Genomic DNA, 15,490 nt, shown 5'->3' on the forward strand with positions numbered 1-15,490 from the left:
GTATTTGGAGATAGGGTCGTTGAAGAGGTAATTAAGATAAAATGAAGTCATTAGTGTGGGCCCTAAGCCAGTAGGACTGGGGTCCTTATACGAAGAGATTAGGACACAGACCTGCACAGAGGAAGGACAGCCATGTATAAGCCAAGGAGAGAAGTCTTACCAGAAACCAACCACACTGACACCTTGTTTTTGAACTTCCATTCTTCACAGCTGTGAGACAATATATTTTATATGTTTTTATTGTTTGAATCAGCCTTTGGTACTTTATTATGGCAGCCCCAGCAAACTAACGCAATGGGCAAGGACCACACAGTGAAATGGCATTTTGAGAAGCTCTAACATTGCAAGAGCTAATAGCCCCAGAAGGCCCACTTGGCAGTTAAGTGAAATACTTCATCGAAGATCTTCACAAACCACAAATAGTTCAAAGGCACAGGCAGGTAGATATCTCCATTGTTGTCCTGAGGATCTGACTAAGTCACAGCCTGGCTCAGCCACACTGGGTGGGGGTCTTGTCTTTCAGTTGGTCTGCCTTTACAGGCCTTCCATGGGCCCAACGTAGCAGAGGACTAATTCCACCACCTAGTTTGATCAACCCTCACCTGGGATGTTGAGAAAGTTGTTTTTCAACAATAATCTTGCCCCATCTGCTTCCCAGCAGCTGGTGCACATCAGATAGGCAGTAAGGGAGCCCTCTCCCAGTGCACATGGTTCAGAGGGCCCAAGTTATTTTGAGGACAGTCTCAATCAATCAGACCCCAGGCCCCCAGGGCAAACATCACTTCCTAAGTGTCATGATCAAGGACTTGGTGAGCTTCCTCCAGACCCCAGAACTGGGAGACCATCACTAAGACATGTCCCTCCAGCTCACCATCGACTGTGGACTGAATGTGTGTGTCCCTCTCCCAAAATCCGTATGTTGACACCCTGCCCCAATGTGATGGTATTCAGAGGTGGGGCCGTTAGGAAGTGATTAGGTCGTGAAGTTAGCGCTCCCCTGAATGGGATTAATGCCCTTAAAAAGGGACCCCAGAGAGCTCCCTGGTCCCTTCTAACATGTGAGGACATAGCAGAAAGAAGCATCCATGAACCAGGAGACAGGCCTTCACCAAACACTGAATCTCCCTGCACCTTGATCTGGGGCTTCCCAGCTTCCAGAACTTCAAGAAAGAAGTTGTTTATGAGCCAACCAGCATGTGGAGTTCTGTTACAGCAGCCTGAAAGCACTAAAACACCGTCCAACTGAACAAGGCCCCAAGTCTTCACTCTAGAAACGGTCTAACTTACACCCCAGGGAACTTGCTACATCCAGACTGCTGGTCCCTTCTCAGGGGCCTCCAAATTGATTCATGGGGAAGCAGGGCCTTCCGTGGAAGGGCAGGAGGTTCTTGTCTCCAAGAGCCAAGGGCCAGTCAGTCATAGACCCCACCCTGTCACCCAGTCTCATCCCTGGAGTTCAACAGGAACATTTCCGCTCACAAATCCAATACGTAGCTTTGTCGCAAGAGAGATCATTCCAAGTGCCACCTTTGTTCATGCTGCCACAGTCCTCGTCATGAGAATTGTTAGGTTCTGCTGGTTCCCAGAAGCTGAAGAGAAGGAAAAGTGGGTGTGAGGTGGGTGAATAGGTGGAGCACAGGGTAATTTTCGGGGTGATGAAACTACTATTCTACACAATACTGTAACAGCGGACACATGACGTTGACATTATGTGTTTGTAAAACCCACAGAATGCACAAGGCTTGGAGTGAACCCTAATGTAAAGTACAGACTTCAGTTAATAATAATGTGTCCATACTGGCTCGTTAGTTGTAATAAAGGCACAACACAAATGCAAGGTGTTGGTAACAGAGGAAATTGTGTGTTGGAGCAGAGCATATATACAGCAAATCTCTGTACCTTCAGCCCAATTTTTCCATAAATTAAAACAATTAATTAAGTCTATTGATTTTTTTAATTGGGGGGAAAGGTCTTCATGGTGCAAGACTCCCTCTTCTACCCAATCACTTCTCTCAGCCTCTCAGAATTATCTGAAGGTGCAGCATTATCCCCTTCACCACAACTTGTCTGTCCTAACTCAGCCCCACCTCCTCCCTCCTGAATCAATTTCCAGCATCTGGTCAATGTCTGCCTCCTCTTCCTTTATATCCCTAATTCTCTCAACCTTCCAAGTATGGAAATGTCTTAGGTAAGGACAGATCCTTGTTTGGTAACTCAGGTGCATGGTATTTATTAAAAGACACAGGAAAGAGGGAGTGAGAGAAGCAGGATGGGGCAAGAGGTGGAGATGAGCAAGGGTGTGTGTTCAGCTGAATCTAGCCTCAGCCTGATCCCACAGGGACCTCTGGAATGTGAACAGCATTGCAGAGTTGTCCCAACTTGAGACAAGGTGTCCAGCCTTCACCAGCCAGTCATTGGTTGTGGCCTCACCCCAGTGGGAATAGGGTGACCTTCTAGATGAGCAGACTTCCACTTGGCTGAGGACAGCTATCTGGAGACGGCATATCTGCGACCCTTTCGCAGCCAATGCCCTTTGCTGTCAGGCGGCAGCACCGGCCCCATGAAGAGATCTGAGCTGGCCACCCACGGCGCCACACCATGCCGGCCACCTTTATTACAGAGCTGTGCCTCCTTCCAAGGACCTTTATAACAAATGAGATCCCCAGACAAAACACTAATAATATCTCTAATAATAATAATAAAGAACTCCTAGAAATCCATAAGAAAAAGACCAAAATTCCAAAATAAAAAACAAAAAATATGAATGAATAAGTCAACAAAATGTGATACATATGGCTATTGAATATATGTGTTTTGTCACTATAAGAGAAATGCAAATCAATACTACACTGGGATTGTATTTTTTAAGATTTTTTAAAATTTATCTTTAGAGGGGAAGGGAAGGAGAGAGGGAGAGAAATATCAATGTATGGTTGCCTCTTGTGCATCCCCTGCTGGGAACTGGCCTGCAACCCAGGGCATGTGCCCTGACTGGGAATCGAACTGTGATCGTGTGGTTCACAGGCCCACACTCAATCCACTGAGCCACGCCAGCCAGGGCTGGAATTTTATTTTTCACTTATAATTAAACCAACAAAATTCCAAAAGTTTAATGAACATGCAGGCCAAAAAACTATAGTCAGACTGCTGAGAGGTTAAATTGGTATAATCAGTATGGGGGGCAATTTGTTTATATTTATTTAAAATACAAATACAGCCCTGGCTGCTGTGGCTCAGTGGATTGAGTGCTGGCCTGTGAACAGATTCCATTCCCAGTCTAGGGCACAAGCCTGGGCTGTAGGGCAGGTCCCCAATAGGGGGGGTGCAAGAGGCAACCACACAGTGATGTTTCTCTCCCTTTCTCCCTCCCCCTCTCTAAAAACAAATAAATAAAATCTTCTTTTAAAAAGTTTAAAAATACAAATACATACACTCCTTTAGAAAATGAAGTCTAATGACTGAGAGAATATACTTTGGAGCCAGGTTGGTTGACACTGCCACCTGCTAGCTGTGTAACCTTGGGCAGGTTGCTTAACCTTTCTGTGTCTCGGTCTCCTCACTTTTACAATGAAGATGAAAATACTACTTTCCTTACAGGATTATTAAGAGCAAATATGTAAATGGGTGAATGTCTATAGAATACAAAAAAAATGAGATCCTATTCATCTTTTTTGCAAATCAAAATCTTCCTCTTCCTCTTGTCCTATACCCACTCCACCTTTCTCTTCTTTCTTTCTTTTTTCTTTTTTTACCAACCGTTAGCCTGGGGACTTGATATATTTGAGCAGTTGGCTAAAAGGTGGGGATTATTGCAATGGAGGAAAATCAAAAAGGTACAAGGACCAGAAGCCCTACCAGAAAAAGAATGCCCTGGGCCTCCCTGTCCAGTCCAGCCTGGAATTCTAGAGAACCTGCTGGCTTGGACCACACAAGGACCCACAATGAGCAGGGAACTCAAGAACTCTAGATACTTGCCTTAGAGTGACAGGCGACCCATCCAGCCACTTCCATTTCCCTTCGTGCTCCTTGTCACTCAGCCCCAGCCAGTACACCCGTAGAGAGTGGTGAGCCTTGGCCACAAAGTTCTGCAAGTATAAACTCTATTCATCCATCAATTCGTCTACACAGCCCTCAGGATCAGGGTCCCCCCCTGTTCTGTCCCACACACATTTAAAGCTTTTGAATGCCACCCCCAAAGTCCCTCCCAGTCCCTGTGGCATCCAGAGCAGGATCAACACCTTCCTCCTCCTTGAGCATGTGCAGTGAGAATAATTATGTTACTTTCTCACAAGACCTGTGAAGTGCTCTGCACCTCAGTTTCCTCATCTGTAAAATGGGATGATAGTAGCTACCTCCTCATAGGGTGTGAGAGTTAAATGAGTTATTAGCATAAAGTGCTCAAAACAGTGTCTGACGCACGGTAAATACTGTGACACCTTCACATTTAACATGATAACATTTAAGGGACATTTTAATAATAACTGATACCTTGGTTTCCAGGGTACTTCCACCCTGCCCTGTAATCCTGACCTGCATTCAGGCGGAAAAGGAATCCACTGCTTCAGAAAAAGAGTGTGAAGGGGAAAGAAAGGACAGGAGTGGACCTTCCTGCTGTTTGGTAATTGAAAAGCCCAGGATTTAGGGAGAAAAGAAAGGACTTGGGCCAAAGACAAAAGATTAGGAAGAAAATATCATGATTAAAAACAACTCCCATTGTGGCAAACTGACCTATGAAGAGACAAACCAACTGAGCAGTTGCCTGGAGTGGGAGGGTGGAGGTAGGTGTTCTAAGCCCGGCTTGGGTTGCCAGTTACATGGCTGTATGCACATGTCAAAACTGAATGTACATTTAGGGTCTGGACATTTTACTGTATGCAAATCATACCTCACCCACCCAATACTCAATCAATACTAAGATTCTCCAAAAGTTGGAGAGGAGAAAATACAAAGGGAAAAACATTACGAAGCTACAGACATGGTGGGTGCCAGAGAACGGGGCCCTGCATTCATCCCCAGTGAGCCCCAAGTGATGGCCAAAACCCAAGAAGGGGGTTGAGACTTAAAAAGTTGAGGGGGCCTGGACCTTTGTTCCTAGGTTAAGCCCCAGAGAGCTGTCAGGAAACCACAAAGACGAAAAGGCTGCTTGGCCTATCAGATTGGAGTAGTGCCTAGCACATAGCACATAATGAGCGCTGAGGAAATGTTGGTTGAGGTAATAAATTAATAAGTGAGCTATCCACTGTGCACAGATTATCTCATCTGATCCTCACTGTGACCACAGAAGCAAGTATCATTATTATCGCCATTTTATATATGGATCAATAACTTCTCCAGGGTCACTTTGTCAGTGAACACCAGCTTGGTAGGCAGATGTCGAGGACCAGACTGGTGGCCCCTCCACCTTGACTCCACAGAAGCTGTCAACTCAGAAGACAGCGGGGGGTCCCAACAGACTAAGATTAACTGTCTACAACCCAGGTGTAATGGGATCTCAAAAGAACTAAACGAATTATTTAAATCAAACCAATGAATATTTTTCTTATGCACCTGAATCTAGGGAGTATTACTTATACCTGCCCCATTCACATTATCTAATTTAATCCCCCAAACCTTTCTATGTTAGCTACTCATACAAATGATGCTATGAAATGGAAGAATGGAAACACAGAGAGGACCTACAAGAAAAAACTAAGATAATAAATTATCTTAATAACAAAGTAATAAATGTATTTGATATTTTAAAAATAAAGATCTAATAAAAAGTAATTAATTAATTACCTTAACAAAATCCAACCAAATCAATAATTGCATTAAAATGAACATGGTCTGAAAAACACCAATTAAAAGCTGAGGATTGTCAGATTGAATTTTTTAAAAATAAGACCTGACTATATGGTGTCTATAAGAAATCCACTTTAAAACTAATGACAGAAAGGAGTTAAAAGTAAAAGACCAGGAAAAGACACACCATGGAAACACCTGGGCTCAAATCCTGGCTCTGATACTACTTTTTTTTTTTTAAGAAGTGGAGGTTTATTTGCAAAAGTGCACTCTGCCTTTGTCTCCTCATCCGTGATGTACAAATGACGTGTGTGGTGCACAAATGGTCCTACTACCTAAGTCATAAAGTGATTTACAAATATTTCAATTCTCCTTCTGCATACACACAGGTAAAACTGTTTCCCTACCACCTTAAAGCATAGGCATGCCCATGTAAGTGCACACAAGTGGAAGCTGTAAGAGTCCGTGTATGATTTGCCCCGGACACTTTGACCATTGGGCTGTGTGGACTGTTTGTTACTTCAGCATAACATATCCTTTCCTCACTCACACAAGAATTTACAAGGTTTTTGTGAGAATGATGTTAACACAGGTAATAGGTGAGATGTTTGGAATACAGTCTGGAGAACAGAAAGTGTTACCTAGGAGCTAGCAAACTGAGACTTGAGGAAAATCACTAAACACAACCAAGATTTGAACTCAAGCCAAGCATATCCTCCTAACCTCTGCATGATATTATGTCAGTAAGAGCTTACTATGAAAGTTTCAGTCACTCACAAGCAATTCCAGTTTCACTCCATCCAGGCCAAGAAAGGATGTGTAAACCTGAGAGAGAAGCAGGCTGGCCCTGCCAGTTCTCATGGGCTTGGAGGGGACAACTCACCTGCTCAGAATAGCTGTTGATGATGACCAAGTGAGAGTAATTCTCTTGGCAGAACTTCCGGGCTTCATCCCACGACTTGGTGTTTGGGGAGAAGTAGTAGCATTTGCCCTCAAAAGGAAGCCAGCCCTCAGGGCAGGTGACCCTTAAACAGTCTGGGAACAGGACAGACTGCGATGAGAATCGCTCCCACAGATGTGCAGTATGCCAGCTTTGCCATGCCCCCCATCGTGGGATAGTTCCCCAAGGCCCACTCACCTAATAAGCCGTGAAGTTCTACCAGGGACTGGTTGGTGTCAGCTCTTACTTGGTCAATGTCCTTCTTCAGGCCAGCAAGCCCCATCATGCCAGTCACTGTCAGCAGGCAGGGCAGGAAGGTTGGAGACCCAAAACGCATCTACCCACTCACCCAGGAATGACAGCAGACACAGCAGAGAGAAGCAAAAGCTGTGCTCCCCACTGCACCCACACTCTTGCGGGTGGTACTACAATTCAAAAACTACATGCTTGCTGCCCAGGGGGAGCCCTAGAGTGGCTCAGAGAAAGGATTGATCTTGGGCTTGGGGAAGAATGGGAGGGTGGGCTTCCTGGAAGTGGTGGGTTTTTGAAGGAAGACAGTGATTCAGTTACTATGAGGAGGTGTGACACAGTAGGCACCTTGGAAGCAAAAGAACAGAGGCAACTACGTTATGGAAGGCTGGTGCAGTAGAAGTTGAGGGAACCTCATAGGAGCTTGAGTGCAAAGTAGGATGAGAGCCAATGTCCTGTTCTTTGAATGCCAAGTGCAGGGTTTTGTATTGGATTTCAGGCAGTGAGAAGCCACTAATCACTGGTGTGGAGGGAGGAAGGGGGGAATGCAGCAGTTTTCATACTTCAGCAGTCATGGTGAAGATCATGCCAGCCCAGAAAACGTTCTACAACTAATGTGTGTATTTCCATCACTCCCACACAAACTTGCCCTCTTCCATCACTCCCTGGGATCATCAATAGGTGGCCCTTCAGTTAGACGAGCCAGAAGTATAAGATATATAGATATAAGTAGATAAAGAGGTAGAGATAGGGACATACAACAGCCTTGACACCCTTGACACCCTTCCCTCTCACTCGACATCATTCCCAGTCAACCCATCTCCAGGTCTGGTCAGCACGAACTCCTAAACCTTTCACTTCCCACACTTCTCTCCATCCCCATAGCCACAATCCTCATGCAAGTCATCATCACCTCTCACCTGTCCAACCACACCATACTCCTTCCTTGTTCTTAAACAATGTTGCCTCCCACCACAGAGCCTTTGCACATTCTGAGACCCTCAGCCCTCCACCTATTTCATTCCTTCTCTTCCTTCACTCAGCTGCAATACCATTCCCAAGGGAAGCCCTGTATGACCCTCCCAAAGATAAGGTCACGATCCCTTGTTAGACTTTTTCCTAGAATTGCCTTCCTGTAGCCTAGTCATCAAAATTTGTAACTTTATACTTTGGAGGTGATGATTTGGTAAACAGCTCTTCAGTGCCTGTGTCATCCAACAGAAACAAAGTGTGAACCACAGGGGTAATTTGAAATTTTCTAATAGTCACATTTTTTAATGTCAAAAGAAACAGGTAAAATTACTTTTAATGCTATTTCTACTTATCCCAATATATCCAAAATATTATAATTTCAGTGGGCAATCAATATTAAAGATTATTATTATAAATATTACTAAAACATTTTACAGCCTTGTTTTGTAGCAAGGCTTTGAAATCAGTGTGTGCTTCAGACTTGCAGTACATCTCAGTTCAGAATGAGCACATTTCAAGTGCTCAGCAGCCACAGTGACTCATGACTGCCATGTTGGACAGCACAAGTGAGTGTGGGTAGATACACACACACACACACACACACACACACACACTCCACAGTGTCCATAGGCACTCCAGGCCTATGTCTAATGAGCTCACCATCCTGCCCACCCAACCTTGACCCCAGTGCCTGGTGAAGTGCCTGGCAAAGATGATCCTGGAGCTGAGTCTGAGGACCACAGTGATGCTCAGCACACACGGCACAAAGGGGTGACTGGAAACACTCACCATTTGCCTGCCACGACTTCTGCTGAAAGCTTAACATGTTCAGTTCTTCCACCACCTCCTGGTCTATGAGAAGGAGTCCAGCTTGAACCCAATCCTCCTGTACCCCATCCCCAGTCTCCCCACAAGCCCACCCTCACCCTACTCACACTTAATCAGGGTTACGGCCAGACCAGTGCAGGCCAGGAGCAGTGACACCACCACCAGTACACACAGGAAAACCATCCGTCGCTCCTCTTGGTAGCACCCAAAATCCCCAGACTTCTGACTGAGCCAGGGAACTGGAGTTGCTGGGGTGGGGAGCATGGGGGTTGGAGACAGAGAGTCCAATACTGATGCTTGAGAGAGTACAGAAAGAAACCTTGAGCCCTTCTCCAAAAGGAAGGGGACAGAGGTCTATGGTCTTGGCTATGACACCTGATGAGGTCAGCAAGAGGGTATTGGGCAGAGAAAACCCTGAAGAAGCCCAGAGCATTTATGGAGCACTTCCTGTGTGCCAAGCATTCTGTTGCAGCCTTATGTTATTGGGCCCTCATCCTTATGGCATAGATGTACATAAGTAAACTGAGAGGTCATGAGTGACTTGGACCCAGCTCTGCCCTTACCCTCTATAACGCATTGTCTTCTGCCCTCCAGAAGCTCCTGCCCAAGCTACTCCCCATTCAAGGAAGCCTGTGGACCCTTGCATCTGAGGCAGAGAATGTTTCTTGTACTTTATATGCAAGCAGGAGGTGGGGCCCGAAGAGTATATGTCAGACACCCTGGTCCCCTGGGGATCTAGTCTAGACTCAGGGAGAAGTAGCTTCTGAGTGGAAACATTTCTCTTCCCTTTGGTCTCACTCTAGAACTCTAGGCCTGAATCAAATACACTGGCTACTAAGAGGAAAGATAGGAGAACATACGGAGGACTTACTTACTGGCTTGGGATGGCTGGAATGGAGGATGCTCCAGAGTGGTGCCTGGGAGAAAGAGGGAGAGAGTTTTATCCAGAAGGTGCTGAAAGACTGTCTTCCAAGATCAAGATTTCATCCCCTCTGATTTTCCTTTTTTTTTCCAATTTTTTAATTTAATTATTTTTCAAGTACAGTTTTCTGTCTATTACTCCCATCCCATCCCACCCCCCCATCCTCCCTGATTTTCTTTTTAGTCAGAATTGGGGGACTGGGGAAAGGATATCCAGGTGTCCCCTCTCAGGCTTCTTGAAGGGCTTTCTCATGGCTCACCCAGTTGAGATCTGTAGGTGACAGGGGTCAAATCCAGGCCTGGAGGGGATCAGAAAGATAACGGTCATGTAGAGCAAGATGTCAGCTAGGTGAACACGCAAGTCTCAGCCCTACATTCTCACCTGAGATCTCCAGGTGCTTGTTGGGAAGTAGAGGGGGTTCCGGATTTCTTCCTAAGGAGGAAGGAAAGGTTGCTCAGGCCCAGAACGGGACAAAGCCAGCACCTGATCTCCTGTGGCCCAAGCCCCAGCTCACCTGCCCTTGGAGGCCTTGGTGGAGCCAATGAACCTGAAGAAGAGAAGCTCAGAGTTAGAGTTGGTCTGTACGAAAATGAGATTGAAGGCAGTGATGGAAACAAGGTTGAGATTATAATGGATGAGGTTGGGCATGAGAATAAAATGGGGGTTAGAGACAGAGACAGAAGTGACATACAATAACCAACCATCCTGGACTATCCAGGACTTCCCCAGTTTTAAAGCTGAAAGTCCCACATCCCAGAAAATATTTTGTTCCTGGACAAACTGGAGCAGTTTGTCACCCTAAGTTAAAGACATAGGTACGTTTAGGGATGGGGATAAAGTCAAGGTTGGGGTTGGCATGAGGGTTTGAATTGAGATGAAAGTGAGGCTGAATGTGAGTCAGGGAAAGTGATGGACAAGGGAGTAGGGCTGTTGTTTTTTTTTATCCAAAGCCCAGTGTTTTGTTTTGTTTTTTATTATGCCATTGAAACCAAGGGGGAAATCCTCCATGCACACAAAATACCAAACATTGGAAAAACAGATTGTTTTGGTCTTGACAAGAGAACTTCAAGGCCCTGGCTGGTGTAGCTCAGTGGATTGAGTGAGGACCTGCGAACCAGACGATCTCAGTTCGATTCCCAGTCAGGGCACATGCCTGGGTTGCAGGCCAGTTCCCTGCAGGCCAACTCCCAGCAGGGGACGCACGAAAGGCAACCATACATTGATGTTTCTCTCCTCTCTCCTTCCCTTCCCCTCTAAAGATAAATAAAAAAAATATTTTTTAAAAAAAGAGAGAACTTCAATTAAGCCATCTGGCTAGCCTACCCCTCCAGTTAAAAGTTGTTTGTTTGTTTGTTTTCTAATTGCAGTAATCTGAAGGGAGTAGGCCTGTAATTCAGGATGTGGTTGAGATGAAGAATGGGGTCGTAGTTGCATTGGGGGATGGGGAGAAATTTGAGCTGGGATGAACTCGGGTTTGAAAAAAGGGAGGAAGTTGAGTTTGGTTGTAGTTGTGCTGGGGCATGATGATGGCACTGGATTTTGAAATGGAGATGGGAATGGAGAGATATTACAGCTGCACTTGGATCTGGGGAAGGAGCTAAGTTTGGGGAACGGGCAGCCCTGAAGAAGAGGATGAGATTAGTCTGGAGCTGGGTTTGAGAATCATGTTGGGACCACACTGGAGGTGGAGACAGGAAGTCAAACAGCAGAGTCCCATTCCCCTCCCACATCATTCAAGCCCCACGGAGCCCTGAGACCTCCTAGTCTGGCCCCAGTCTAGACTCGGAAGTGGAGGATGTGGAGCCCCATCCCACATGGAATGGCCCCTGTCAACAGTCGCCAAGGCAGCCCAGGTGTGGGCCATCAAGTCTAAAGGCAAATCTGGGCCGTGGCTGTGAATGTCGGGAGGCTGGGGAGCCAACAGTCCACTCTTGTTTCTCCAACACCAGACTTCCTGTCTTTGGGTCTTTGCATCCACCAATTCCCTCTGGGCTTCTCTTCCTAACAAACTCCTCCTCATCCCTCAAGTTGTACTCTGATGTCCCATCTTCTTCTAAACCCCCAATCCTCCCACCATTGCAGGAAGAGCCCTCTATTTCCTTCATGATTTCTCCACTCTCTTGGTTTACCCCCCTTTAAATCTGTTCAACTGGGGTTGTTCCCAGCACTGACTTCCCCATCAGCCTGAGATATCATCAAGGGTAGGGCGGAGGCATGGCTCCTCCTGCCATCAGAGTGCCTGGCATGGGATGAGCACACAGCAAACTGACCACATGTGTACAAAGCCCAGCTAATGCCCCCTGGAGACCTAGCTCCCCTTCTGGCCCACAAACCACATATCTCTTCATCCAGCCTCTGAGAATTCCTCTTACCTGGCTTGGGAGGAAGGTCCTTGTAGGGAGGCGCCATGTTCTCATAATCATCAGCATCCTCCTCCTCCTCTCTGGTCCCTTCCAGAGGAAAGGCAAGTAAGCACCCAGCACATTCCCTCCTCAGTCCCTCAGGCCCCAGTTTTCAACCCCAGGGTGGAGATGCTATAACCTTGGTCCTGACCCCCCCCTGGCTCCCAACCCAAGTCTGGCCAGGGCCATACCTGGCAGGTCGAGGCACCCAGAGTTAGTGTACAGGGTAGGCATGGCTGCATCTAATGCAAGAAACTAAGAAGGTGCAGCCAGAACTTGACAGCTTCTGCCCCTTGTCCTTCCTACTCAGGTTTCTGGGGCTCCTCTCAGTTCCCTTTTCTTTAAAGACAAGTACATGCAAATTCATCTTGATGGGAACCTCCCCCAGACCACACACACACACACACACACATACACACACACTGCAACCACCTCAAGGCTGTGGTTGGCATGAAGGTTTGGATCGGGGTGAGGGTGGGGTCGAAGATGGGTCAGCAACAGTGATGGACATGAGAGTAGAGTCATAATTCAGGATGTGGTTGAGATGGAGAACTATGTGATCATAGTTGTGTTGGGGGATGAGAAGAAGTTGAACTGGGATGAACTTGGGCTTGGGAAAAGGGAGGTATCAGTTCATTCATAGAAGTAACAGTAACAACAGCCTTTGCATTTGAGTTTCTGCAGAGCACCAAGCCCTGGGTGGAAAAGATGAATAAGCTCCTTCCTTCATGGAACTTTCCACCAAGACAGGAGAGACCATAAACCAGTAAAGAAGTATAGAAATAAACACTATAATTTTATTGTCTTTCCAATAATGAACAACTATCTTTTAAAATAAAACAGGGTAAAGGGATAGGATGGGAGCTAATGTAGAGAGTTGATCAGAGGCCTCCTGGAGGTGGTCACATTTGTAACAAGGAGTAAAAGAGTACTAAGTACTCCCACATTTCAAAGTAAAGTTCTAGGACACTGGATCAGTTAGCTATAGCTGCATAAAAAAACTGACCCAAAACGTAGTGACTTAAACAACAATAGCACTTATATTTTCTGTGGTTCAGGAATGCAAGAGCAGCTTAGCCAGGGGTTTCTGGCCTGGGATCTCTCATAGGTTTGCAGTCAAAATGCTGGCCAGAGCTGCAGTCATCTGAAGGCTCAAATGGGGCTGGAAGAGCCTTTTCCAAGATGGTGCCTTCACATGGTCCTTGGCAGAAGCCCACAGTTCCTCCCCATAGGAGCCTCCATGAAGAACTGACTGAGTGTTCACCACATAGTAGAAGCCAATGTGGAAACCACAGTGTCTTTTATGGCCTAGCCTACAATCCCAAACTATGATCTCCACTCTACTCTGTTTGTCACATGGACCATCTGTGAGTTGTTGAGGGAGGAGACAACACAAGGGCGTGAATGCCGAGATGGAGGGATTGCCAGGGCCATCTGGAAGGCTGGCTACTGCAGTCACATAGACAGAACTTGCAAAGGAAACTTTTTCACACTTAGCTGAACGTTGACAAGTGGGTGCTTACAAACTGAAAGTTAAAGAGAGAGGGAGAGGACGGCCTTCCCCCACGGGAAAACCAAAAGGGGAGGTTTTGACTCGCACCCAAAACAGCATGAGGCGAAAGGATGGACATAAAAAAAGAGCCGCAGTAGGAGTGGCTGTGGGTTTTGAGGCAGCAAGGACGTGGGAGTTTCCTGCGAGCCAGGTGAAGGTGGTGGAGTAACCAGCCTGAAGGCGTCTGGAGAACCCTGCCCAAGAGGGCAGCCTGCCTGTATTTCTCAAAAGGAGCACCATCAGCATTTTGGCCCAAAAGCCTTAGAAATATTCATGGTTCCTCCCTTCTCTCTCATTCCATGGCTATGGCAAAGGGAATTTTCAAAAGATGTTCCCAAGCATATCTTATGTCCTACAGGGTCTTATGCAATGTGACCTTGCCACTCCGTTAAGGAATACAGTCTAATTTCTCCTCCTACTGAATCTGAACTGGCCTTAGTGACTCTTGTGTAACAAATAGAATGTGGTGGAAGTGACATTGGCCCTGCAGCTTCCACGTGGGTCTATCAGGACACGTGCTACCAGCACTACGTGGCGAGAAGGCCCGAGCCACAGGTAAGGGGGAGGGGGGCAATCCACTCAATAGTCTCAACTCAACCCACGTGACAAAGATTCCAGCCCCCAGGACATTAGAGTTGCATCCAGCCCTGAGTCTTCCTATCGTCTGGCCAAATGTTAGTAAGTCTGGTTGGCTCTCCCTTCACAACACATCCAGCATCTGAGTGCTTCTCACCCCCTGGTCTGAGCCAACATCATCTCTCACCAGAATTATGGTCATAACTTCCACCCTGTTCTACCTGCTGCTCCTTTGCCCTCCATGTAGTCAACTCATGAAAGCAGAACGTAGGAGCAGAGAGTGGTTCCCAAGGGCTGGAGGGAGAGAAAGTGGGGAGATGTTGATCAGGGGTTACAAAGCTTCAGTCACGCAAGATGAGTAAGTGCCGGGGAGCTGGTGAGAGCAATGTGACTAGTTGGCAATATTGCACTGTGTACCTAAAATTTGCTAAGAGGGTAGATCTTGAGTGTGCTTGATACAAAAAAAAAAGGAAAATGACAGTTGTGTGAGGTGATGAACATGCTGGCTGGCTTGGCTGTGGGGAACATGTATAATGGGCATGTGCACTGGGTCATCAAGTTACACGCAATGAACACATGCATTTTCAATGGCCAGTTTGACCCCAGTAGAGTTGGAAGAAAAGCAAACAATGGTCTGTCTCAATTTAAACTTTTGATATTTGTTCATCATGGATTTTGTATTCTTTTTTATTTTTTAAATATTTCATTGATATATCATTTTTCTTTGAGGGAATAAGAAGTCTGAAGTCAGGGTGTCAGCAGGGCGGTGCTCCCTCTGGAGGCTCTAAGGGGGGACCTACCTGCCTCTTCCGGCTTCTGGGGGCTCCTGGCAGCCCTTGGCTTGTGACCACGTCGCTCTGACCTCTGCCTCTGTCCTCACATGACCTGCTCTCTGGGTGTCTCTTTGCCCTAAAAGTCTCTCTCCTTTCTCTGAAGCTAGATGCTATACTGGTGGCCTGACAGACACAGAAAAAGGCCATGAGACTAAGGAAGGCAGTTCCAGAAAAGGCAAGAAAGCAGACTCTCCCACTCGTTCCTCTAGGGGCAGGTGGCCCTGTGGATACCTTGGTTCAAACCACGTGAAACGGTTTGAACTTCTGACCCCCAGAGCTATAAAAGAATTATTTTTGTTGTTTTAAGCCACTAAATCTGTGATGATTTGGTATAGTAACTATAGGAAAGTATTACATACCCCAAAGGACAAGACACCAGTTCCCCTTTTAGGGGCTTTCCACTACCAATAAAAGGAAATACAACTTCAGTTCCCT

General features: G+C 46.4%; 1 protein-coding gene across 3 annotated transcripts; it reads right to left on the minus strand.

Annotated features, from left to right (window-relative positions):
- Positions 1-223: 223 nt before the first annotated feature.
- Positions 224-15,122, minus strand: CLEC17A (C-type lectin domain containing 17A). Of its 3 annotated transcripts, none has more exons than XM_037041775.1 (12): positions 15,023-15,122; positions 12,065-12,142; positions 10,207-10,239; positions 10,074-10,124; positions 9,952-9,990; positions 9,646-9,687; positions 8,878-9,066; positions 8,732-8,794; positions 6,920-7,015; positions 6,665-6,816; positions 3,976-4,085; positions 224-1,589 (listed from the first exon to the last, which is right to left on the minus strand). In XM_037041775.1, the coding sequence occupies exons 2-12, from the start codon at positions 12,099-12,101 to the stop codon at positions 1,457-1,459; spliced, it is 945 nt and encodes a 314-aa protein (XP_036897670.1). In that variant the 5' UTR covers positions 12,102-12,142; positions 15,023-15,122; the 3' UTR covers positions 224-1,456. The 3 variants fall into 3 exon arrangements, with proteins under 3 accessions (XP_036897670.1, XP_036897669.1, XP_036897668.1); XM_037041774.1 differs by lacking the exon at positions 15,023-15,122 and adding an exon at positions 12,286-12,391 and having other exon boundaries at positions 8,878-9,018; XM_037041773.1 differs by lacking the exon at positions 15,023-15,122 and adding an exon at positions 12,286-12,391.
- Between the last annotated feature and the right edge of the window lie 368 nt (positions 15,123-15,490).

This window comes from Sturnira hondurensis, unplaced genomic scaffold (genome assembly GCF_014824575.4).
Source record: "Sturnira hondurensis isolate 20B ecotype Veracruz unplaced genomic scaffold, ASM1482457v3 Scaffold0003213, whole genome shotgun sequence".
Lineage (NCBI taxonomy): Eukaryota > Metazoa > Chordata > Mammalia > Chiroptera > Phyllostomidae > Sturnira > Sturnira hondurensis.